At 36.4% G+C, this 25,062-nt stretch overlaps 1 protein-coding gene across 2 annotated transcripts in view; it reads right to left on the bottom strand.

Annotated features, from left to right (window-relative positions):
- EPHA6 (EPH receptor A6) overlaps positions 1-25,062 on the bottom strand; it is a 372,812-nt gene that overhangs the window by 263,171 nt on the left and 84,579 nt on the right. For both annotated transcript variants that reach the window (XM_058828207.1, XM_058828215.1), the window contains exon 3: positions 21,267-21,930. In XM_058828207.1, the coding sequence (XP_058684190.1) occupies positions 21,267-21,930 (664 nt within the window). The remainder of the gene's footprint in view (positions 1-21,266; positions 21,931-25,062) is intronic.

The following is a 25,062-nucleotide window of genomic DNA, read 5'->3' on the forward strand; positions in this document are numbered from 1 at the left end:
TGAGCTGCTCTCCCCTTCACACTTGACTGGCAACAAGTAATTCTGGTGAAGATTACACTTAGTATCAGAGCTTTCCACATCAAGCAACCTTATTCCATTTCCATGAAAATCATCAGCAATGTCCCTGTGTAATGATATAAAAATGGAAGGTGCTGAGGTATCAGTACAAATGCTAGGACAGATACCTCTGTAGCTCAGAGTTATTTATGTATGGCATCAGTCATCACCCTCCTCACACACCCATCTTTTACAAACCCCTACAAAACATCTGATTTCCTGTTATAAAATAAATGCTGGGGACTAAAATAGTCTACAGTCAATGGCCTCACTTGTAGGTAAACAGGTAAATAACGCCCTACAAACTCTTCTGTGGTTTGCCAATATTCTCACAGGGGATTAAGTCCCTGTAGTTAGAGCCTGTCCTGAGAAGAGCAAGCACACAAAAATCTTCTGTTGAAAGGGACTCTGTGTGTGCCTTGTTAGGTGCCAGGACCATCACTGGTGACGTGAGAGCAAAGGCTTGGCTCATTTAATTTCAGCAGGACACAGGCTGCACACCCATAAAACATCCCAGCAGGGTTAGCCAGCCTCAGAACACAGGGGATGAATGTCACTGCAGCACAGATCATTGCTGCACACAAGCAAGATGAAAAATTAATGCCTTGGGGCAAAAAAGGAAACACTACCACAGAATGGAGCATTTCAGGAACAACTCTCACACTAAGATTTAAATTCATCAACTAACAAGACATTTTTGGAGATGCAGATAGAACCAGATGACAAATCAGATTAAGATCCCTGAAAGTGTGTAGCTTATTCCTGGAAAAACACAACTTCAAATAAAAGGCCAAGTGTTATGCAGAAAAACTGAAATAGAAAACAATATTTTCTTGCTGTTATCTCTTTATTTTGAAATAATACTCACTGTTCTTTCTATCCAAATCACATTTGTGTGGAACATCAGCTCTACAGCTCTTAGTCTCCAAAAGGGATAAAAAAATAGTGTTTTGGAAAGAAATTATTTCTCCTAGGTAAAAGTATGTAAAATCCTAATTAAAAAAATAAATACCTGTGTTAAATGCAGTATTCTATACTGCAATAATTTCTAGTAGAATAATTAAAAACATTTCCTTTTTACCTTTATTCAAAGCAATATGAAAGGACATTTTATCTGCACAAAAAGTGACAAGTTCAGTTGAAAAATAACTGGCACGACAACAATGCTTAATAGCCTCTAAAATTCACTCGACATTTTTCAAAATTAACAGTCTGGGTTTAAGACAAAATGACAATGCTGGAGGTATTTGGAAAGCACTGGAGACTATAAGCATATGTTCTGAGAGCATTAAATGGTAAGAATGCTTTGGCAGAGGTTTCAAAAATATTTGAAAATATAATTATGCAAAAAAAGCCCCCAAAACACAAGCGTCAGACTCAAAACCATGTCAGTTCTTACTCAATCAATCTAAATCACCCAGTATCCCACGTGAATTGGAACCCAATCTCTTCATCTAATTGCTATGATAATTATCCTCAGATACTGGAAGAACAAGAACAGTCCATCTGTGAAGGAATTCAGTGCTGCATCACATAAAGTAATTCTGGAAAAAATAAAGAATAGTCTCAGTATGTGGGGGAGAGTAAATGTGTGTTTTTCTAGCTGTGTATGGGAAATGCTTTTTTAATAAACTTTAAGAGGATCATACAAGGCTCAAAATACCTACAAATATGTGTCAAAATAAGAGAAAATAATAAATAATTATATATTGTCATGGGTTTCTATCATGTACTGTAAAATACATAGTATGGTAAAGGAGCACAAAGTAACAGCATAAAAATTCATCCTTCTTTGGAGTCATAATAAAACAAATTAAAACCTACTATTTCAGTTATATTCAACATGTCTAAGGTTGGAAGTCCCTCTTTCTGGAAACTCCTACTCTTACATTAAATATTCAAAATATTCATATTTTTTTATTTACTACTTAATTCTACTAATTAAAAATAAACAATCACCATCTTTTGGATGATCCAAGGAAGCATTTATTGATAAACACACCAGACAATTAAGAGTTGCTTTCCAAATGGACTTTGATCAACATAATTCAAGCAAAGCTTTATAAATACTGGTCTTAGCCACTCATGTAGCAGATTAAGTGACCAGACTCCTATAAAAATGCTGCCTTTTCCTCCATGAAGACAGATGGTGGCTGTGTTTTTTTATTACATCCCCAAGACATTCAAGTTCATTTATTAAGACTGAATTACTGCAACACAATCTCTCTTGCCTTGACAACACATTTTGCTCTGCTCTTCCCTGTTCAGAATATTACTGCAAAGATCACCTCTACAGGTCTTTGCATCCCCATTTTTTTCTCCTTTTCCCTTCTTTATACCCTCAAATACAAGCCCCTTGTCTTCCTGAGAGCTGCTTATGGTCTACCCAAGTTCACCTCCCTCGGCATTCTACCAGCTCCTCTCTCCCTAGCTGGCTTCAAACACCAACTCTCATTACCACCTTTCCACTCAGGCATTTTTGTGCTTCCCTGATTCATAAACATCTGAAGAATAATTTCTTTATTCCTAGTGAAAAGCTCCCTCACCTGCCATCAAGCCTGCAGAAATGATTTCAAAAAGCCAATTCAGAGCTAAGACTGTAGACACTGCACTGCCCAGCAGCAACTCATTTACTCTGCATTCACTTGTGGGAACCAAGATGGGCTGAAAGTGTGTTTTTAGGAAAGTTCTTAGAACAGTTTTTAGGAAAGTTCTTAGAGCAGCTTTTAAACAGCAGTTAGATGTAACAGGTTTCTGTTCTACCATTTAGAGCATTTGGCTATTAAAAGTAAAGATGTGCTGGTTTTGTATTAATTAAAATACTACAAACACAATGACAAAATATATCAAGGGTATTACTTTATAATTTATTTCCTTAGTATTGATAATATTTCTCTAAAGAATGTCACTGGTTGTTTTTCCTGACAAACACAAAGCATCTGCCTTCTCACTTTTGTTATGATCACTCCACCATGCTAACACAAACCCTTCATTCCTCCAGACTGATCAGTTTGTATCATCTGAGTATCTTCTCAAAGAAACCCCCTGCTAAATACAAAACTTTCAATCCTTTTTCCCCCTTCAGCTGCAGGCTGAATCAATACTGTAATAGATGTACTCTCATTAAAAAAAAACAACTTTCCACTTTTGACACTGCAATTGGCCAAACAAATGCAGGCAGCTTAAATTCCTTCTTTGTCTAACCCAGTTCCACAAAACTGCTGACCTTGTAAAGCCCAAGATTCCTGGAGCTATTTTATGATCTTCCCTCATTAACCTCCAGGCTATCATTTTATGTAAAGGTAAGTTAGCTACAATGGATAAGATCAGTTTGAACTGTTTCATTGTTTGAATAATCCAGGCAGATCTTTTTAACTTATTGCTACAATACCATTTCAATGTCTTCTGAGGGATAAGACAGCTTAAAGACTTTTTAATGTAAAATATGGAACTCCTTTAATTAAGTTTCCAGCCTTGCCAGAGACTCTGTGGGCTATTCTGCTGATATATGGAGGGATGTACAGAAATATTTTTGAAAAATCTTACCTTACAACTTAAAAGCAGCAACACTGACTGCATTTTAATCTAATCCATGTGAAATTGGGAAGAAAAAAAAAAAATTTTTACTTTTCCATTACCAACAAGATATTTGGTAAAATTCCCCCAAAGTCTAGCAAATATACAAACAACCACTCATTCTTCTGCCTCAGCAAAGCATTTTAAATTTATCAGTCATGTTGGAAGCTATTTATGTGCCATTAAGTTTTATCAGAATGTTATGTTTTTCACAGATCTGAAATTGTTCAATGTGTCTCTATTTGCATAATGTTTCTTGACTTTGCTGCCACCTGCAGCAAAACACAGAATGAAGGCCCAGTAAAGATATTTCTGTCCTAATTTGCATCATTTATTTACAGTCCCTATTCATTACCCAAATGTACTCAAAGTTTATGAGAAAGTAATACCAAAGAGTGACTTCTAAACTAATCCAGCCCTTTCAAAATGTCAAAATGCTTTGTGAAATAATAATAAAAAAAATAAATGTATTGGGAGATTAATATGCTCATTTATTTCATTTGACCAAAAAAAGACTTGAAATAATGTAAAATTGAAATGATATTTAGACTTTTCAAAGCATCATTTCCCCTTTCAATTTTCTAAATAATAAATAGAATATTTAATTCTATTTAAGGTAGAATTAAGGTATTAAGGTTTTTAATTCTATTTAATTCTTAATTCTTTTAAGGTAGAAACCAAAAAAAATCTCAAGACTTTCTTTCTTTGGTGTTTTTGAGTGTGGTGGGTTTTGTTCTCTTTTTTACAATAACAAATATAAATTTGCCATCACTATCTTTGAATATCCAGGTCAAAACTGAAAACAAATGCTTAGCTAATATTCAAATATTGTTAATTAGAACAGATGGGAACTACAACAATCATCTAATTCAATTGCCTGATATGTACTTCTGAAAAATACCAATGATACATGTATGTCTTTTTAACCATGAAGTCAGAGGTTAAAATCTTTATAATAATGCAAAGGGTTTTATATCTTAAGTTCAATTGGAACAAAAATCATGACCATTACAAATTATAAACATGGTGCAAGCATTAGGGTGGTTTTCACTGACATCAGTTAGAAAGTAAGATTTGTTTCCTCTTTCTCAAAGACCATCGTTTGTGGCTTTCAAAGTGGAAAACACCCAGCTTAACTGAAAGAAAAGCAACATATCAAGTTATCACTAAAAAGGACAACAGCCTTGAGAGCTTCCAAAGATTTCTCTCTCTTTTATGAAAAGTCTACTGGACTTTTTGGTCAGTATAATAAGGCTCAGGGTCTTCTCATATTCTCTTGGTTTTTTAACTCAACTTGAATAATACCTCAGTTCTTTATCAAGTGGCCTTGTAAGAACTGGATGCCACTTTACATCACTGTCATAATTTACAACACAATTTGTATGAAGTAATCTTCATTGGGTCACTTGTGTCCCCTTCAAGTAAAACAGAGGACAAATTTCAAGTCATGATCTCCAAGATCAAAAACTCCACTTATGAAACAAGTCCCTCTCCTTAGGAAACACAGGCATCTGCTTTTTTAACAACAATCCCCTTGTAAGCCACTCTATTTCAAAATCCTATCATGAATAGGTCCATCAGAAGAAAGCTCTACAAGCCAAAGCCTGGGAAAAGAAACGCCAAAAAACGAACATATTCTTCTAATAATTTCAGTGCTGCTGTTATGAGAAATTAGAAGCATAAATAAAATGATGAAGGAAACTGGTAAAATGTTCTAAGATGTTCTCTTTGTGTGCATTTTGTCAAATTAGAGACTTATTTTTGACATATTTGTCCTGGCACTTAAAAATAAAGTTTGCTGTGTCGCATCCCCACATGACAGAAGATAATTTAGTTCAGTAGCTACACCTGTTCACTGACTGAGCCCATGTGGTTGCACAGTGGTTCTTGCCAGATTAATTTATCCTGTGAAACTTCTACTGAGGGGAAAAGGAAAACCTCCAGCTTCATTTACAGGTCTTTCACAGCAGCTTTTTTATTTTACTGGACACAAGAGCTGATTGATGACTTTCAGTTGAATATTTTTTTCCTACACTAACCTCTGTCAAAAAGATAACTTATAAGGACAACAGAGAGTGAGGCCTTTGGCTGCATCCAGCATTCTGAACACCAAGCAGACACCTTAGAAGTTTATAGCTTTAAAATACTGCTCAAAGAACCCAGTAGAGGTTGTGACCCTACTGGGCTTGGTACTGTAAAAGTTTAAGTGAAAATATGAGATACACGCTCCAAAGAGTTTGTGGACTCATCCTTTCCATCAAAGATAATAAAATTCTTTGGCAGCAAATCCAGATTTGGTTTCAAGCTACAATAAATAGAAACTTCAGATGATCTTCTCTTTGGTCTCATACAATGAACTCCTGTCAAGTGATGAACAGCAGAGCTTCAGAAATGATGAAAAGGGGAGAGAGACTAGAAAACTCAGCACTGAATCTGGATTTCTCATTCTGAAAATTCCATGATGCAAACTGAAGGGGGAGATCTGTTGCTTCAATGGAAGCACACACTGGGATGGGAGAGAGCAGACTCCCAATAGTGTTTTCCTTGCTGAGCCTGTGGAGACCATCCCAGAAGGGGTTAAATAAGTAGAGGAACTGTTTTCACCTTGGGATCCTCATGCAGCTGCTCCTCACACCAGTGACATCCTGCTAGCATCAGACTTGCTTGGGCTGGGCACAGATGTGAGCTGGATGCTCACCTAAACTCCCCCTAAATGAATGAGTTCAGAATTACAAATAAACTTGAATGCACAAGCTGAATGGGCACTTTGATCACTGCTGCTAACCCTCTAACATAGCCCTAATTCTGGTTTATGAACAAGTTCATTCCTTGAAATTACAAAGAAAAATTTCTATTGGGAACCAGTGCAAGAGAAGCAGAAATGAAAACAAAACCTGATCTTGTTTCCCATAGACACTGAAAATTTTTGCCTGCTTTAGAAAACAATACTAATAACATTTAATTTGCAAGAAGATGTGTAGAGCTCAAGTTCTGTTACTGGACAAAGACTAAAGATGTTCTGATATTATTTCTTTTTAAGTACTACAAAATACAGAGTTAAGAAATTAAGAATGAAAGTGTTCTTTCTTTTTGCCTCAGAAATGCAGCTTTTCCAGAGTACTGGTTTCATTTTTAGGGCAGCTTCAGTCAAGAGACCTTAATAGAAAGAAACACAACTATGGAAAACTGTATCCAGGCATCCTTCATATTTCAAAGTAAATTGGTATAGAATTAAAGAACAAAAAAATAAACCTCTTGCTTGCTACACTGTTCTTACTTTGTGTCTCAGTGGGAAGAGAATGACAGATGGAAGTATAAAGTGTGTTTACTCCTATCAGGCCTTTGATATGCAAATGCTTGTTCTGAAAGAATGAGAAATTCACTGACCAGCAGACATCCCCTCAGAAGAGGAGAGTCACAACCTGAGCAAGAAGGCACATAAACACTCCTTGGCAAATGCATTATGAACACTGACTATGGCAAGCTGTGCCACAACACTCTCCCAGGGGAATTACTATTTTTTGAAATGTCATGTCCTGACAATATTTAAATGTAAAGAGTGAAATATCTCCGGGATGCTGCTAATAAATAAAATACATTCACTCATTTGTCGCTATTTTTAAATTTCACAAATATGACTGCTGTAATTCTGCAGGGAAGCTAAAACAGTTTTCAAATACACTCACAAACTGTTTTCCACATATTAAAAAAACAGTTTTGCCTCCATTCCACCCTGCTACAGCACAGTCTGGATGCAGAAGGAATGCTCCAAGAAGGTCAGAGTACAGCAGTGTAGTAACATTTCAGACCAAATAAAACCTACTTTAAGACATGTAGAAGGGGTTAAACAGTAATATGTTTAAGCTGATGATTTTAGCAGGGCATTAAAAGCAAGATTACTAAGATTGTAAAGCTGAAAACAACACCACTCATCTCCTGCATACTCAATATATTCAAACTGCACAGTCTACTGATTTTTAAAACACTTTTAAGAATTCATTGCATTTTCCCACTGTCACTAGCACAGAAGTCTAATAAAGAAAAATACTTGAAGGTTTCTTTCAAGTTACCCCTTTTTCAAGAAACCTGCCACAGCTAATTGCTCAAAGTAGAATTGAGATCTTGCCATTCTCTGAGGCACAAGTCCTTTTTGAGATAAAGAGCTATGTATTATTATTGCAATAGCTTTATCATGGACTTTTCTCAGGAATGACAGCCACTGTAATCCATTTGTTCCTCAGAATGCCCATGGTTTGTATCTCTGCTGAAGTCCTCTTGATAAACAAAATAACCCCCCTACAACAAACAACAAATCATCTCCACAAAAGCTAACAAGAAAGCACAATCTCAGTCCCTACCAAAAGGGAAAATAAGGTAGCTGCAGAAAGACCCAGGAGAATCTATGTGGAAAAGTGAAAGTGCTGATGCTCTCAAAGCAAAAAAAAAAAAAAAAAAAAAAAAAAAAAAGCAGTACTTGAATATCTTTACTGTAACTACCACTCACTTCTACATTAACAGAAGTTTCATTGTGCCCTTGTCCTTGATTTTCAGGTTACATTGCTCTGCTGCTACTATTAACACTTAGGTAAAGAGGGATAAGGTGTAGGTATAAAGAGCCAATCAAACACCAATTACTTAAATTGCTTCCGTAGTAGCTACACTGTGGGCTTTTTTGGATGCAGGCAACTGTAAAAACTACTGAAGACAGAGATTTAGTCAAAAATCAATAGGTTGTTTTATAGCCACTGAGCCTTCAGCTCTTTCAGGTTTACCTAATTTATTCCTAAAGTGTAGGAAAGTCCATAAATCAGAAACAAAGATAAGTTTCACAGCTTTCTCTTGAAGGAAAATATTTTATTATACAATTCCTTTTCTTACTAACTGTAAATATTACTGCCCAGTAGATTCCACCACTGCTTGTTATTTCTTACAAATTATATTACTTTTATTGCTAAGAAGACTGAATGCTGCTTCAGGGAAAAAAACCAAAACCAACCAACCACAACTCACAGCAATAACCAAAAAAACCTTTGAAAATTTTAGAATTTTGAAATGAGAGTTTTCACACTGTGGGTAAAATGCTTCTTTCTAATCACAAAATTGCAGCTTTCACAAGACATTTACAATGCAATAGTTCCTAGATATATGCAGAAGAGTCAGAATCACATTTAGGAATCCTTGCTTGGACACCACAGCACTGGTGAGAAGAGGTGAAAAGACTGGAAAATGTTTAAAAAGTGTGTTGACAATATAAGATAACTTAGGCACTGGTACCAGAGTGGTAAGATATCAAACAGTATTTCATCTGTGGATCTTTTTCTCCTACAATTCTGCCACGCAGAAATTTATTCCAATTCAACACTCACGGGATAAGAGCAATCTCAAGGCTGCCTTTTAAAATGAAGAGGTTAGTTTGGGATCATTAGAACAGGCAATGTATTTTATGAAATCTTATAATTTTATCCATGGAGAGCTTGCTCACATTTTTACTTTACTGTTCAAAAAAAAAAAAAAGATTACTTCACAGGCTACAGTGAAAAATACAGCATGACCTGTATTTTTAAAACAACAGAGTATGTTCACGGAGAGCAATCTGAAAATTACTTGCAGATTTTTACATTTATATTGTCATTACTTCTTTTGCAACAGCTACCTAGAACACGAGTGGGTTGCTGTAAAATTCATTCTCATTTAGCTGAATTTCTCCCTTGGAGAAGGAACTCAGTTTAAGCAAGGCTTTTCTCCTCAAAAGAGTTTGTGTTAGGGCATTTTTAGATTTATACACAGCACAAAGTTATTTCCAAGTTTAAAAATGCCACAATAATCCATCTGCATGTGTCAGATCTGTAGCATAAAATGTCCTGAACTCTTAGAGTAGGTTTTCCTTGAAACTTTGCTTCATATATTGCACATTTATACTTAAAAAACAAACCAACAAAACCCTAAAACAAAGCATCCAACAAACTCTATGGAGAAGTGCTGGATAAGTATTAAATCACAAAAGTGGAGGATTATGGAGCTTTAAAGTGGATGACTAGATTTTTTTTCCTGATGTATGAACGATTACTTAGCCAAGCACTGACTTGTTTCTGATTTGCATGCCATTAATGGAAATTAGCCACTATTTTCCTTTGGAAACTATAGATCTTTCACTCACTATCCCCAAACTCTACCATTACCCCATCTCCAAATTAATTTTAAAAGTCTCATCAGGTTCAGAACACAGAGTTGCTAATGATTAAATGGCTTGATATTGAAAATTTCGAGTTTAGTGTGTAGTGTTTTCTTGAACACAAAACAGCATTTATCACTGGATGTTCTAAATAACCCCTTAAAAGTCCACAGACCAGAAGAAGTATATTTCATTAATTATCTGCAAGTATAACTCAAGTCTAACTTGAGAGAAATGCAAGATTTGTTTCATATGGCCCTGTGCCACCTCACTCCTGCGACCAGATTAATCCTGATTAATAATGATTAATAACAATGCCTTTTGCATTTTTAGTTCTAAACTTGGTGATGCCAGCTGACCAGACACGACTGCAAAATTTCTTGGTGGCTATGAACAGGTTGGGACATGACAGTTAATAAACAATTAAGCACATCAGTTGTATAGAACAGAAAGGTGAAAATGACTTTTTTCCAGCTAACCTGTGCCATGGATCACAGGGAAAATCTCAGGAAGTTCAGCAGGAAAATGACAGCCAGACCCCACAGACTGACAAGGAGCCATTCAGAGACATCCACCACTGCAAAGCACTGAAAATTCTCTGTAATGGGATTTTGTCAATGGGGCGGCCATTTCCTCTGGGATATTAACAAGATATACAGACTTCATCCTCTTCTGCTATAATTGCTTAGTGGTTTTTCAGTTAAACATTGTAGTTTATTTGGGAACTTTTCAAGAAATATTTGGATTTTCATCAATAATTAAAAAATTGCAAACATGAAATTTGATTACAAACTTTTAGTCATCTGATCAAGCTAAAAAAAAAAATGTAGCCCATACAACCCAAAACAATATAAGTGAAACACTTAAAACAAACATGAATGCCTCAAACCCCAAATACTAATCCCTTTTGATTAGAATCTGATATTCTGACAAGAGTTAAACATTTTGCATGATTGCAGTAAAGACAAAAAAAATTTCAATATATCCAAAAGCCTTTTAAAATAGTTTTAATTTTTTTATACTGCATTAAGAATTTATAATCATATTTTTTTTGCATTATCAGTTTCCTTACTGTTTCGTAAGGAAAGATTACAGAAGGAAAAAAAAAATCTGATCAATCTAAATTTTGCCTCAGAACTTTCTTCTGAAAAGAATTCAGGTCTTTATTAAGAATTGAAAAAGACTTTTTGCAAAATTAAATTCCTTCACAGAATTTCTCTTACTAACACGGTTTAACATGATCTGATAATTACAGTAACTGGGTATATAATATCAAACAACTGAGATAAATAGGCAAAATGGTAATAATTCCTAGTTTACAAAGAGAAATATACACAGAAATTATGAAATGTATTATTAATTTACTACATGTCAAAGAATCCCTGTTCAGATCTTGAAAAGAAAAATGTACATTTCCTCATAATTTGCCTTTTCTGGTATCCTAAATGCTACAAACCAACCCTGTCTCCAGCCATTCCCCTTGGACTCTCCCCAGGGTCTCTGCCACCTCCTCAGTTTTTACCGTCTTTTTTCTGTTAAATATGGTGGAAAATTTATCCTGCCTTGAAATAAAAAAATACTTTCACATCTTCTATTCCAGTCTCTCACCTCCCAATGATTCCACACAGAAGTTCTCGCTGTCCTTATGAGGGCATCTTGAACATGCACGTGTGTAAGTATTAAATTACATTAAAAAAACAGTGTTTTTTCAAATATTGATTAAAAAGAATTGCAAGAAAAATTGTAACAGGCAAATATGATGAGGAACATTACCACAAGCATGACCTATAAATATTCACCAAGTGAAAAATGTACTTCAGGACGTTAGAATATTCCTTACATTTAGGAAGGGTTGTTGCCTGCCTGCTCTTCCCCCCCTTCCCCAGTTTCCTTCTGAACTACCATTACACACAGATACTGGTATGTAAAATGCTGCACATAGTGAAAAGAACTCTTTAATGTGATTTTTCAGTTCTTCCATCTTGACTGCTCAGTTTCTCCTTGAAGATTGGTCTACAGTAAAATTGAAATCTACATTTTGATTCTGCATAAAAGATAGACTGCTATTAAATTCACCGTTCCACAGGGACTTTATTAGGGCTGCTACTGAACTGTGCATCATTTTAATTAGAATTAACACTTTCATCTTGTTTATGAATATATGTAAGATAAGCTTTGAAATATTTAACATCTGGGAATACAGTCAAGCTGTCACTGCAAAATTAAGACATTTCACATCCATAACTATTATTATATAATAGCCAGATTCCAAATAACTAAACATTCATTGTTAGCATTTGGAGTATAATCTCTCTATGCATACATTTCCATGTCCTTTGGGAATTTATTCATGCTTTGATCAGTATCCCTTTGAAGCAACTTCTCTTTAAAGAGAGACATTTCAAGTGCAGTCCTTGACTGTGTTAGATGTTTCCCTGGTAGGTAGGAGACCCGTTTTACATAATTTATTCTGCTGTTAGCACACACGTCCCTAGATACACAGCTAGAACAGCACAAGCTCACTGCAGCAGGTTGGCTCCCAAGGATCACCTTCCCTTGCTGGGGTATTTACTTTGCAGGATAGAAGGATTCCCAGAAATGCCTGCTCAATAGGCAACTATCTCCAGGTCAGCAACCTTAGTCATCTCAAGGTTCTTCCCAGCAGATTATTCTCCTGGGATCTGATGAGACTCCTGAAAGTAAAATTAAGGGGGGTGAAAAAAAAAATCTCAAAAGACCTTTAAAGAGAGAACTATCAGCACATCTACTACATCTATCACTATGGGACTGTGAGACATGTCGAACAGTCAATCTTTGTTAACTTAGATCTAAAATTTCTCAGAATTTGATATCCAAAACTAAGGAAGCTGACATTTTGGAGTTCCAAAAAATCCTCCCTTTCTGCCAAGAGCCCTGCAAGAGTTTTCCAAGAGCAGTGAAGCTCAAAAGCCAATCCATCTTCATGGCTTCTCTTGGAACTACTGAGGACGGAAAAATCTCCAAGTGGTGCCTCTCCTTTCATGGGAGTTTTTCCTCCTTTCCCTTTTCCCTTAAACAAAGGTGTCAGTCATAACTTTTGTCATTAACATTACTGCCTTTGCCATCCAATTTTTTGGGTTTTTCCCCCCATTTAGCAAGAACTTAAGCTTGTGAGTAGCCTCCAAAGTGCTTTGCCCAAAAAAAGCCTCACATAACACTAATTTTGGTTGGCACATTTTTTCAGAACCTTTTGAATACCGCTGCTCTTAAAAACCTAAGTTATTCTGTGACACAGAATGACCTTATATTCTACAAAAGTTTTTCTAAGACTTCTAAACTGATACAAATTTTTTTATATTATTCTCCACCTTAAGGTTTAGGAAGAAATAGCAAAGTGTGTTGGCTAAAGGAAATCTTGTCCCATTTGCATTATTACTCAGACTTGCAAAAAGCAAGTGTAGTTCAAGTTTTTAAACACCCACACACTTTCTTTTGTATTCAAGACAAACCTCCTCAGAAATCTCCATGTATTCACTCCTGCTTGTGATTCCTAGGCCATGTCATGCCAGAGAAAACCTCTTATTGATCACTCTTGAAATTATATTTCTCAGCACAAATGCTTTAATAATTGACTGAATAAAATGATACTAAACCTCTACAGGAACAGTTTCATTACAGAACATACTTTATGGTTTATATCTGAATGTGTTACTGATTAATAACCTGCCTCAGAGGAAGTAATGGTGATTATCTTCAGATTTTGGATCTCCACTTTATGAGTTCTCAAAGGGGACATAATCTATATTGAAATAATAACGATATTCTAAAATGTTTCAATTATTTCAAAGCATAAATTTAAGTGCTTTTGTTCAGAAGCCTAAGGAAAACAATCTTCGAAAAGAAAAAAACCCAAACTAATTCCTATATTTTGAGAATTTCTGAGCCATTATATTACATATATTATAATCTGTATTAATATATGCAAATAGAATCACATATTTTCAACAATTTGAGCCAGATTTCTTATTATTGAAAAATATCCACAATCTACTGTAGTGCAAAAACTTGGAAACTTTCATTGAGCACTATGACTAAAATTTTTTCTCTTAGCTTATACTTATTTTTCAGGGCTCCAACAGGAGTAACAACAATTCTAGAAACTGAATTTTCAAAGACAAACATATAGCAAGCCCTTATTATGCCAGAACTGCTCTTCTGCTATAAGAAATGGCCATGGAAATCCTTAAAACACAATTGTGCTGTGCACACAGTTGTGCTCCTTTGTAAATTGGTGGCCAACGTTTGCCACAGCTTCCTCACAAAGGATTTCTCCTTCTCAATTTTCCACAAATTCCACGAGTAGCACAAGGCATTTCATATTGCACAAGTTTATAAGTGAAGCAGTATGGCTTCACTCTCCTCCATTTGTTGCTCACACAAGACCTCTTCCAAACCCAGGAAGATGTGCATTTTCAGCACACTGAGGAAACACTCAGCCATAAAAAAAACCCACCACACTTCTCTTCCAGCTGCAGAAAAACCTCCTCAGCTGTAGGAAGATGCAAGCAACCAATGCTGAAATTTTACATTCATCAAATAGAGCAGACCAAGGCTTTCACTCAAACAAAACTCGCCCCCATTCAATATATTTGATTGTTGAAACAGTTAAGGTTGATCATGTGTAAAGAGCAATGAACGTCTTCCAAGGCAAATGAATGCAAAATGTTTGAGCTGAAGCTGACTCCCAGAAGTAGGAAAAAAAAAATAAATGTAGCAAGCAAAGAAAAGCTACATTGTCCAAGAAAGGAGGCCAACAGTTTGTGATAGTGCCTTTAGGATGTGACACACATTTTGAGGACAAATCCTATGACAGTGAGGGACACAGGACAATAACAGAGTCAGTGCATTCCTTCTTCCCCTCCTGCCACACTACAGCATCCAAGCTGTCAGTCTTCCTGCTTTTTGGCAACACAGGAGAAACTTCAAGTGAAAAAAATAACAGTCTTCCAATGTACTTAGTCTATATACAGCTGAATAGATGTAGAGATACACTGGTATTTGTATTTTCTGTAAAAGTTGAACAGCTTGTTCACATTAGTACAGTGATTTTTCCAGGTGGCCACCACTGCAGTGCACTTCTTTCAGCAGAGCAAGAGCAAATAACTAATTTACTGTGGGCTGCTGCTTGTCAAATCATGCAGCTCTGTTACCAAGTCACACACAACAACAGCAAAATCAATCCCTGCAGTCCCTTGGATAATTTTTGTCTACTGTTTATCAAGGATAGCTGGTAGGATCAATATCCAGCAATATTCACTAACGCAAAACCTGAGGCAAGACACACTTGAGTTATCAGCATGCTTTTGTTGCTGAAGTTTCATGTCTGTGTATACAAACAGAAAATATTGAAGTTTTTCAGTTTGTAACTCACTATTTAACCTCAGCTGGTTTTCTAGTTCCGCTATCAAGGTTTCTATTCAAAGCACATTCCAGCATCAGAGTGAAAACCAGCAGTTTCTAACATTAATTCCGTTTGCAAACAATAAGTTTTCTATTTATGCATAATTTATTTAGGTGCAGTTACAAAATCAAGGCTCTGATATGAATTTTTAGAGTGAAATAGTCTGGAAACCAGGTTACAGTGGCTATTGTCAAGTTCTTTATTTGCTCAAAACATTGCAAGCATGACATAACAAGAATGTGCAAACAACTTTTGTTCATTTATTATCACTGGAGTTTCTTTACTATGTAAAATCAAATGTAAAGGGGTTTTTTGTTCTTTAAATCCTCACTTCTGAAGCAGCATCCCTTTTCAGCTGTTTAATCAGACTTTTTGTGCTACAATTTATCCAGCTGAACAATGTGCAGATGGCTGTAGATTAAGTAAAAAAGGGTTGGTTGTGAGCTGCAATGTGATTTTATATGGCACTGAGATTTTTCTGGCTGTTAACTCAGGCAGTCATTGAAGACAGGCCCCCTCAGGTACTTGTTTAATTCTTACTTCTGTGTTGTGATAAAAAAAAACCTAAAAAAAAACCCAAACCAAAAAGATCCCCCCCCCCCCAAAAAAAAAAAAAATCAGTAACTAACTTACATATCCACCGTTTTATGGCACTGCAAAGATGATGCAAAAATGCTACAATTAAAAAAAAACCTCCAAACAAATGAAAACATAACAAACTAACCCAGAACCCGAAACAGCCATCAAAACAACCTAAAAGTGCTGGAAAAAGCTGAAATTATTGAATACAGCCAAGTCAGACCTCTCTGGATTGGTACAACTCACTAAAAAGTCATCCTTTTGACAGTAAGTATTATCCCATCCATGCACATCCCTCATTCTCCTCCTATTTCAGCCAGGCAACAATGTTATTTTTAACTGACACTAATTATCAGCCTTAAGGACAAAATGTTTTTTGTTGTGCAAGTGGAAAAAGTAAAAATGAAAGCGATACAGCCTGAATTAGCTTGGCACATTACCTGCCATTTAGAAATTAAAACCAAGATACAGGAACATAAAAGTGCTGTCAGTAGCATCTGCAATGTCCCTTCAGAGCAGACAGTAATTTCAATTTTTACATACTGCAAATACTCATTTTTTCTAATGTATACAGGCCTTGAGTTCAGAGTTTTTCCATATGTTATCAGCTATATGTGGTTGAACATATTCAGAAGCTTTGAACAGGTCATTATCAGTTACTTTTCTATACTCTTCCTTACAGGTTTGCTATTATCCACAACTATTTATTTTCCCCGTCCTTGTTTTTGCATTGTACTAAAAACATTTGTTCAGCAGTTCCATCTAAGAACTAAATCTGGAATTCACAAATCACAATTCAACTTTATCCATATGCAGAACTGAAAGTTAAAATTTGTGTTGAAATGTTCACAGATGTTGTGCACCCTTACACAGGCTAAACAGGAGATTTTTGAAAAATATGTATCACCAGTAATCACAAAGGTTTCAAGTACTACCATTGAAATGGTGAAATCTAAAGCTCTGCAGACTCACATAAATTATGTAAAATAAACCACATCATTGCTTAAGCACAGGAAAAAAGGGTAACGATGATTCAGAGAAGTCAAAAATTAAGAATCTGTTATAAATTTCATTAAGCATATGGCTGTTTACTTGGAAAACAATGAATGTAATTAATTTTTTTTTCAACTGACCAATAAGTCACAGATATTATTAAAAAACTAACTAATTAGAAGACAACTATTTAAATTATTTCCATGAAAGATCAAAGCACAGAGTTGTGATTGCCCCATTCTGCAACAGAGACAAAACAGTCAGTGGATCCTCTTAGTCCTCCACAAATTCAGCATCTTTGACAAGCTCCTGTTTCTGGCTGTCAGGAAACAGAAATTTGAAATTTTACAGCCTATATCTTAGGGATCTACTCCAGCACATGTGGACAGCCCCAGCTCTGCTGCAGGAAGGACTCTGGTGGAAAGGAAACCCTTAAAAAGATAATTTGTAGCCATTAAAATTTTTCTATTCAATCTCATTTTGTCCCTTTCTTGTAGTCAAAAACCTTTCTATGCTTTTCCTTTAAAGATGCTTCCTTCAGTGCCTGGTATAGATTAGGTCTCATGAGCAAATAAACACATGGAAGAAAACCCAAAAGGAACCTTACACAATACTGTGGCTCTGTGACTATGAAACTTGCAGTTCCAAAGTAGTTTATCCCCACTTTTCCTGTTTTGATGCCAGCACACAGGAACAGGTGAAGCATGACTGAAACATGAACTGCTTGGTTTCCCCATAAAAAAGCCAGAACACAGGTGCATATATGAGGAGGGGGGATAGTTAATATTTGAAAAATGAGAGTAGTTTCCAGTTGGACCAGATGGAAGGGCTGGAGAACACAAAGATCAGCTGCCAAAGCAGGAATCCTAACACTGAAACATTATCACAAATTCAAGCAGTGACTGGAAAGAAGTGTTTGTTCAATTAAAAACTCCACGTGTTCAGGCATTAGTATCCCTAAGAAGTGTTGTTCAGTCAACTCAAGGTCAGAGAATTTGAATTTTACATTTTCACTTCTTACTCCATTTGTCTCAATTAAAATAAACCAAGTGGGTCTGTCAGTGCCTGTTGTTTTACATTTTTAACTCTTAGCATTGCTTCAATTATACCAAATATACCCTACTTGGAATTGGTGGCTTCCTAAGAATATCCCTCAACTTTTTATGGCTGGTAAAGTGCACTTTTGCCCTGTGATTGATTGGTTAGGACTGAAGTAAAATCTGAAATTACTATAATAATTAGTATTTGCTATACATAATTGAATTTTTCTTTGCAATTAATTCCTAACCTTGAGTGATTCAGATAACTTTTGGTAAATCATTAAAAAGTCAAACTTCAGTTAACAGTCATCCAATTATTTCTATATCATACCCAAACAGAACTGAACCATTACGATTAAGTTTATAAAAGCTTCCTTGTCACGATTGTTTGTTCCCATGTAAAAAAAAACCCCACCACAAAGTCCTGATATGACCTGTATATATTATACATTTGTTAAATTTAGCACAACTCCTATCTTGGGCTGACATTCAGAGAGCACAGAGTACTGAACATGCCACTTTTAATTGTTGTTTACCAGAAACCTGTGCAGCATCTCCTCCTTCAAAGCTGCACCTTGGTTATGGGGCTGGTGTCAATGAATTAGCAAAGCCAGCATTTCGTATCAGAGCCCTTTCTCATCAGCATTGCCAAATTACTGGCTCTAATTTATTCATTATGCCTAAAGATGCAGAAGAACCCGTGAATGATGCTGCTATTTCAGGATTCTGAGGGGGAAATCCTGAAAGGTAGATTCAAATCAAAGATCAAGAGATTGTTTACATAATAAATATAGAGAAGATTAGAATATTCCAGATTATCCCATTAAAAATGTACAGAACACACAAATACCTGGGAATCTCTTGCAGTCAATGCCACTTTTCTCCCCCACTGACTTCAGAAAAGGAAGACAATCTCAAATTACTGGAAAATTCCCAATTAATATGCCTCTGAACGAACTTTACATACATTTAAAGGTATGGATATTTTAATCCAGTTGGGAATTCTTCTCAGACTCTTTGGCTTTGAAATGATGCTTTTAGAAGAAAATGCAATAGATAGTGAACACAGAGATCCACAAAGAGAGAGATACATAAATCTGACACATATTGAAATAATTGAAATGTTGCCAGTTAGGAGAGCAGGTAAGTGAGATTTAGGCAGCTGCAAATAAGCTATGATTTTTAACAGCAGCAGTAAAACTGATCAAAGACTGGTTTTATTCCCATTCTGGCTGCTTTGCAAAATGATGAGCAATGACGAAGGCAGAATATCCTTCCTTATGCCATTTCCTATTTTGTGAATAGAAAGTCCATGCAACCACAAATAAAAAAACAGAAATTTATTCTTTAAGTTCTGTGACACAGAAACCATATTTGCCATGAAGTGCTTATTTCCCACTGAGCCACAGGCTGGGGTATAAAAAGTCTGACATAATTTCTAAGTAGGAAAAATAAACTATTAGCAAATATTGCCCACCACCCAATTATTTGTCAGAACAGACTTCAAAATACAAAATTATTATTTTGACTGCTATTTTCATACAGAAGAAATGTTTCTCTCCTGAGTACATCACAGATTAAGCCTGCACAAAGCACTGACAGAATGGTGCAAAATACTTTCAAGACTCAGATCTGCAACTTCAGCAGGAAGTGCTTATTTCCCACTGAGCCACAGGCTGGGGTATAAAAAGTCTGACATAATTTCTAAGTAGGAAAAATAAACTATTAGCAAATATTGCCCACCACCCAATTATTTGTCAGAACAGACTTCAAAATACAAAATTATTATTTTGACTGCTATTTTCATACAGAAGAAATGTTTCTCTCCTGAGTACATCACAGATTAAGCCTGCACAAAGCACTGACAGAATGGTGCAAAATACTTTCAAGACTCAGATCTGCAACTTCAGCAGGAGAATGGGAAGGACAAAAGGGTTGGGGTTTGGGGGAAGGACCCAAAAGACAGGAAAATTTTATAACTATATATCAGGCTAGTATAGAGTGGCTTCTGCTCTCCCCTCACCTAGTCCCCAGCCCTCTGTTTCTCTGAAAAGAAGCTCAGTGTAAATATTAAAAAATTTCCCCTCAGAGAATTAATAATATTCAGGTATTTTTTTTTTTTTATTTAACGGGTATTAAAGAGTTTGCTCAGGATTTACTACCAAGCAACAACTACTTTTAACTCTGAATTTGTTATTCATGTCTCAGACAAGAAGCAAAGTCTCAAAATAGAGCATTATGGCTGTGTGAAAGATGTCTATCAACCCATGGTTCAGTTCACAACACCCAACAACCACACTGAAAAAATCCCATTGTACAAATGCTTTCCCAGCTGTCCAAATATGCATCTCCACCACCAGCTCTGGCACAAACGTGACCACCCTTAACAAGAACCTTTCCACTCATGGTTTACACACTGCAGAGCAGGAACTACTGGAATTAAATTGTGCTCTTTAGTTATGAAAGCATCTCATGCAGTTGGCCTTGCCTTGGGCATGACATTCACAAAGCAATTCAAGATAAATGTATTCTTAAAAACTGCCAGGAAAAAAAAAAACAGCACAAGGCTTTAGATTCACTTTAGAAGATTAAATAGACAACATCAACCTATGAAAATTATTTCAAAATGTGTGGAAGCTCTATTAGATTAGAATTTTCCACAGCAGTAATTTGTAATTTTTGGGGCAAATAGGTAAGAACATGCAAAAACTCATGGCTTTGGGTATTCCCATTTCACTTTGAAGGTCCTGTTGATCAGATCAGATGGTCAATTTAATAAACCAGTGAAGTCAATGTACTGTAGAAAACATTTCTGGTAGACTGGCTGCTGGCTATGTTGCTCATGTACAAATGCAGTGTATGACTCACTTGCATAACGGACAGGAATTCATTCAGCATTAAAGCTTCAGAGAAAATCCTTATCCCATTAAGAGAGAAACCTTTTGACCTTATGTACAAAATTATGCTGGCTTCCAATAATGGCACTGTCAACACTGTATCTTTGCAACGAGTGTATTTTGAAAATTAATGCCAGCAAGATCAGACAACAAAGTGAATTTCATTTCTGATTACAGTGCATAGTGCTTTTAATGTTGTCTATTATCCAAGGTTGCTGTGCAGCTTGCCTAACACTATCCAGTCAGAGAAATTCTTGACCAAAATAGGAGAGTCATTTTTGCAAAGGATGGGTACGGACTCTCTCCCCCATTTTTGCCACAAAGCAAATGTTGAACCACAGCAGATGGCCTCAGCAGCCACTGAGATATCATTGTTCACAACCATTACTACAGAAAAAACCACCTTATTCTTAAGTAATTTTGAAACTATTATGGACAACGGAAGAGAATATGACACTGTACAACTTCTCTTAAAAATTAAAAAAAAGAAAAAGCTAACAATGTTTTCTTACCATGGCAGGAACCATCCAGTTCTTCATACCCCACACTGCAGATGCATCGTCCCAGAGGCACCAGCCAATCCCCATCTGCCCCACAATACAACTTTGGGGTGTCCCGTTCCTCCGCGCTCTTCACGCAGGAGCCCCGTACTTCCACCAGCGAGGAAGAATCCACCCGTGGAATGGTGTCAGGAAACATGGCCAAATTACGGACCGTGAAAGGGCACTTCTTGTAATACACACGGACTGACACCAAAGCAATGCATGCTCCAATGTCCTGAAAAGCAAGGTAAAATCCCTTCTTGTTGATCGGCCCAACTTCACGAACTTCGGTGTTGAGCTTGAGGATGCGGTCGCCCAAGTCCATCTGGGTAAAGCTCTCATCAGCAGCTATGGTATCAATTTTAGTGTACTGGTTTGGTTTGAATTTTACTCCGTGAGGCTCATCTGACTCCATGTAGTAGAGATTGAACGTTTCCTTGCAGGTCCCCAGCACCCAGGGAATGCTGTTGCAGTCCCTCAGGGTGAACTTCATCTCCACGTAGATTTTCTGCGCGGCGTCGCGGGAGACCCAGTTGGTTTGCAGCCAGTTGTTCTGGTTGGGCTCCATCACATTGCACACCTGGTAAGTGTGAATGGGACGGTTGTGTTCATCCATTTCAGTTATGGCATCCCACTGAAAAGGAAATAAAAGTGTTTGAAAATCAGGGAAAAAATGTATTATGCATATGCATACACACACATGTGCCCCATGTCCATGCACCTATGGCTTAATTATGAATAATTACTTCAAGTTCACTGGAAAGGCAGTAGTTAAAAGAGGATAACTACAGAACACCAAACAAGTTTGATTTCAGAAACTCCACAATAAATTTCTATTAATTAAAAACATTGAAAAATTACTGGGGTCTAGCTAAGAAGGAAATACAGGTTGTGTTTGTATTTTATATATATATATAAAAAACTCCATATACTTTATATCAAAGGCTCACAAAATGCTTATTATATAATCTGCTACTCCAAAAGATTATCAGCTTCCCAAAAATAGCTTCAATATAACTGAATCAATTTTCTACTGAGCAGTCATAATAGCAATGTAGAACTACAATTGCATCAATGCAGCACTACACTGTACACTACAAAGAGAGAATTTTTTTAATCAAAACACAGAACTATTTATAGTTCAGTATTCAAAAATATTGCCTCCCACCAAGAGTTTTAGCTTGGCTTTTAGATGCACTGATCCATTGGGGTAGAAACAGCAGGAAAAGAAAAAAAACCGAAACGAGAACCAAAACCAACCAACATTAAAGCCACATTTAAAGTAAGATATGCTCTATGCTCCAGAGAGGTCTCAAAAAGAAAAAAAGAACCAAAAATCCACCACACCAAACAGAATTAAAGAGTAGTCAGTTGTTTTAAAAAACAATGCTGCTTTTAAAATATAGAAGAGTTTTCCAAACTGGCATAGGCCAGTTTAACATAAAAACCTCTTAAAATTCTTAAGGAAGAAAAAAATATCCAAAATATCCTTCTTCTACCAGGGGATTCTCATCAGAAATATTTATATATTCACTCTGAATCAATATCTCAATTTGAACTTACAAATTAAAGCCCTAAAGTTAGTGGTCAACTGTGCAGTTAATGGTATAAATCTATTACTTCTGTAGGAAAGTAAAGGCTCAGCACTTCAGTAAGTGGTTTCAAAGAATAAAACAAAATGGATTGTTCAAACATGGATAGGGCTTTAGTTCACTTAAAGCAGATCTCTCATGCTTTGTGCCTGTGCCTTTCCACTGTGCTCCCAGATAGCCTGCTGGGATCTCCCATTTTAGAGGAATTTATCTTTGGGCAAGAAAAATGTTTGAAATCTGCAAAGCTGTTTAACAGAACTAGCAGTCTAAACACCATACATATAAAATATTTATATAAAGGTTAACATTTATAAAAGGTTAACACTGAACATCTCAGCTGGGCCATGCTGGGTAAGGCATGGTTACAAATACAGGATGTGCTCTTAGGTACGAGTCCTAGATACTGGGTGGAAACAAGGTGACTTCCACCACCCCAAAACATCACTTTTCAGTGACTGAGAAGTCTGACAGAACTCACACTGTGATAAGTCTCTGACATGGACACAGTCTCCCTGCATGAAATACAATCTGCTTCTAATTTTACCTGAGAGTTGCATTTCTCATGTGATAAAAACAGTCAGGAAAGGCAGCAGCTGAATTCAGTGCAGTCAACAAAAAAGCCAAACAATTTATCAAACACAAACTGGTTTTCTTTTGGGTGTATTTCATACTATAGCTCTCATCTAATCAAATTTTAAGTTCAAATTGTGCAGAACTTCAAAACCAAATGAACAGAAGCATCCCACTGGTGATGTTTGCACAGGAAAGTGGTGGCTCCCACAAAAATCCCTGACCTGACACTCACAAAGCTGGCAGGAGTTGTCCGGATTAGACAGGCTGACAGTTCAGACCTCCTTCAAACTTCACCCATCCCAATGTGCTGCTTTACCTCCAAAACATTTTGATTACAGTCCTTTCAAATGAGGAAAACCTCTGCTAACATGCTGATGGAAGCAGCAGCAGCATAAAGCTAATCCTTAAACCTGGGGTTCCAGCACTTACAGAAAAGACATGTTAAAAGCATTGTTTGGAGGAAAGACATCAAAATTCTAGTTGAACAATGGAATAAACAACAGCCTGAGGTTACATTTTACATGCAGCATAAAGGAGGACTAAACCACTAAAATAGAAGAACATATAGTTTGAAGATTGGTGGAGAGAAGATTCCAAGATTACTTGTCACATCCAAGCACAAAATATGAGATTAGGCTACAAACCATACTGGGATTTTAGTTAGATAATGTCTCAGCTGATTCCATACCTCTACAAACTACTTTACAACCTTTCATTTTTAAATTTCACTAATATCCAACAGCTGTATAGAGAACACTATTAAGAACAGCTCATTTAACTTTAAGCTCGCATGAGCTATATAATACTGAAATCTATTTTAGTTTATTCCAATTTTTTTTAATTCTATTTTAAACCAAAACACTGGAGATTTTAAAAAAATCAGAAAGAGCCTTTTAGTACATATCAGTATTGAAAGCTGTTCCAATTAATAGGGGTAGATATATCAAGCAGTTGAAATTATCTACTTCCTAATGAGCTGATACCGAGGTAAACTTCACATGTAGTGAAAGACACCTCTCCTACAAGCTGTCACACTGATTGATGGATTAATATTGGGTTCTTAATCTCAGATAACAGTTATTGAGGCACGGAGCCCAGCTGCAGTTTGGGAACCCAGGATGGCAGTTTTAGAATCCTGCACACCTCAAGATTCTTCATTGATATTTTACCTCATTTTAAGAAAAAAGGGGGGACATTGGTTACTTAAGCCCATGCCCTCACTCACCACTTTAGGGAAGAAATCATCTGCTCTCACAAATTTTGCTGCAATTGCTTTCTATCCTAAGCTAGAAAGTTCCCTTCATTTTATCTTTATTATTTTACTCTAAGAATAATTCTCTAAAGATGAAGGGTTTTGCACCTGCATGGACCTAACCAGTACACATTAGTGCACACACTAACCAGTGTACCTGAGCTCACCCTTGAACCAGAGAAGGTTGTGGCAGACTTAACATGAACACATTTGGATATCACACACATGGTGGCACCCCTGGGTAAAATATTCTACACAAACCACCTGTTGAGCAAAACACACGGGGATAAGCACTGGCTTTCCATGCTGAGAACTGAAGGAAGAAGTGGTGCCTGAATAGGAAACTGGG

This window comes from Poecile atricapillus, chromosome 1 (assembly GCF_030490865.1).
Source record: "Poecile atricapillus isolate bPoeAtr1 chromosome 1, bPoeAtr1.hap1, whole genome shotgun sequence".
In the NCBI taxonomy this organism is placed as follows: Eukaryota; Metazoa; Chordata; class Aves; order Passeriformes; family Paridae; genus Poecile; species Poecile atricapillus.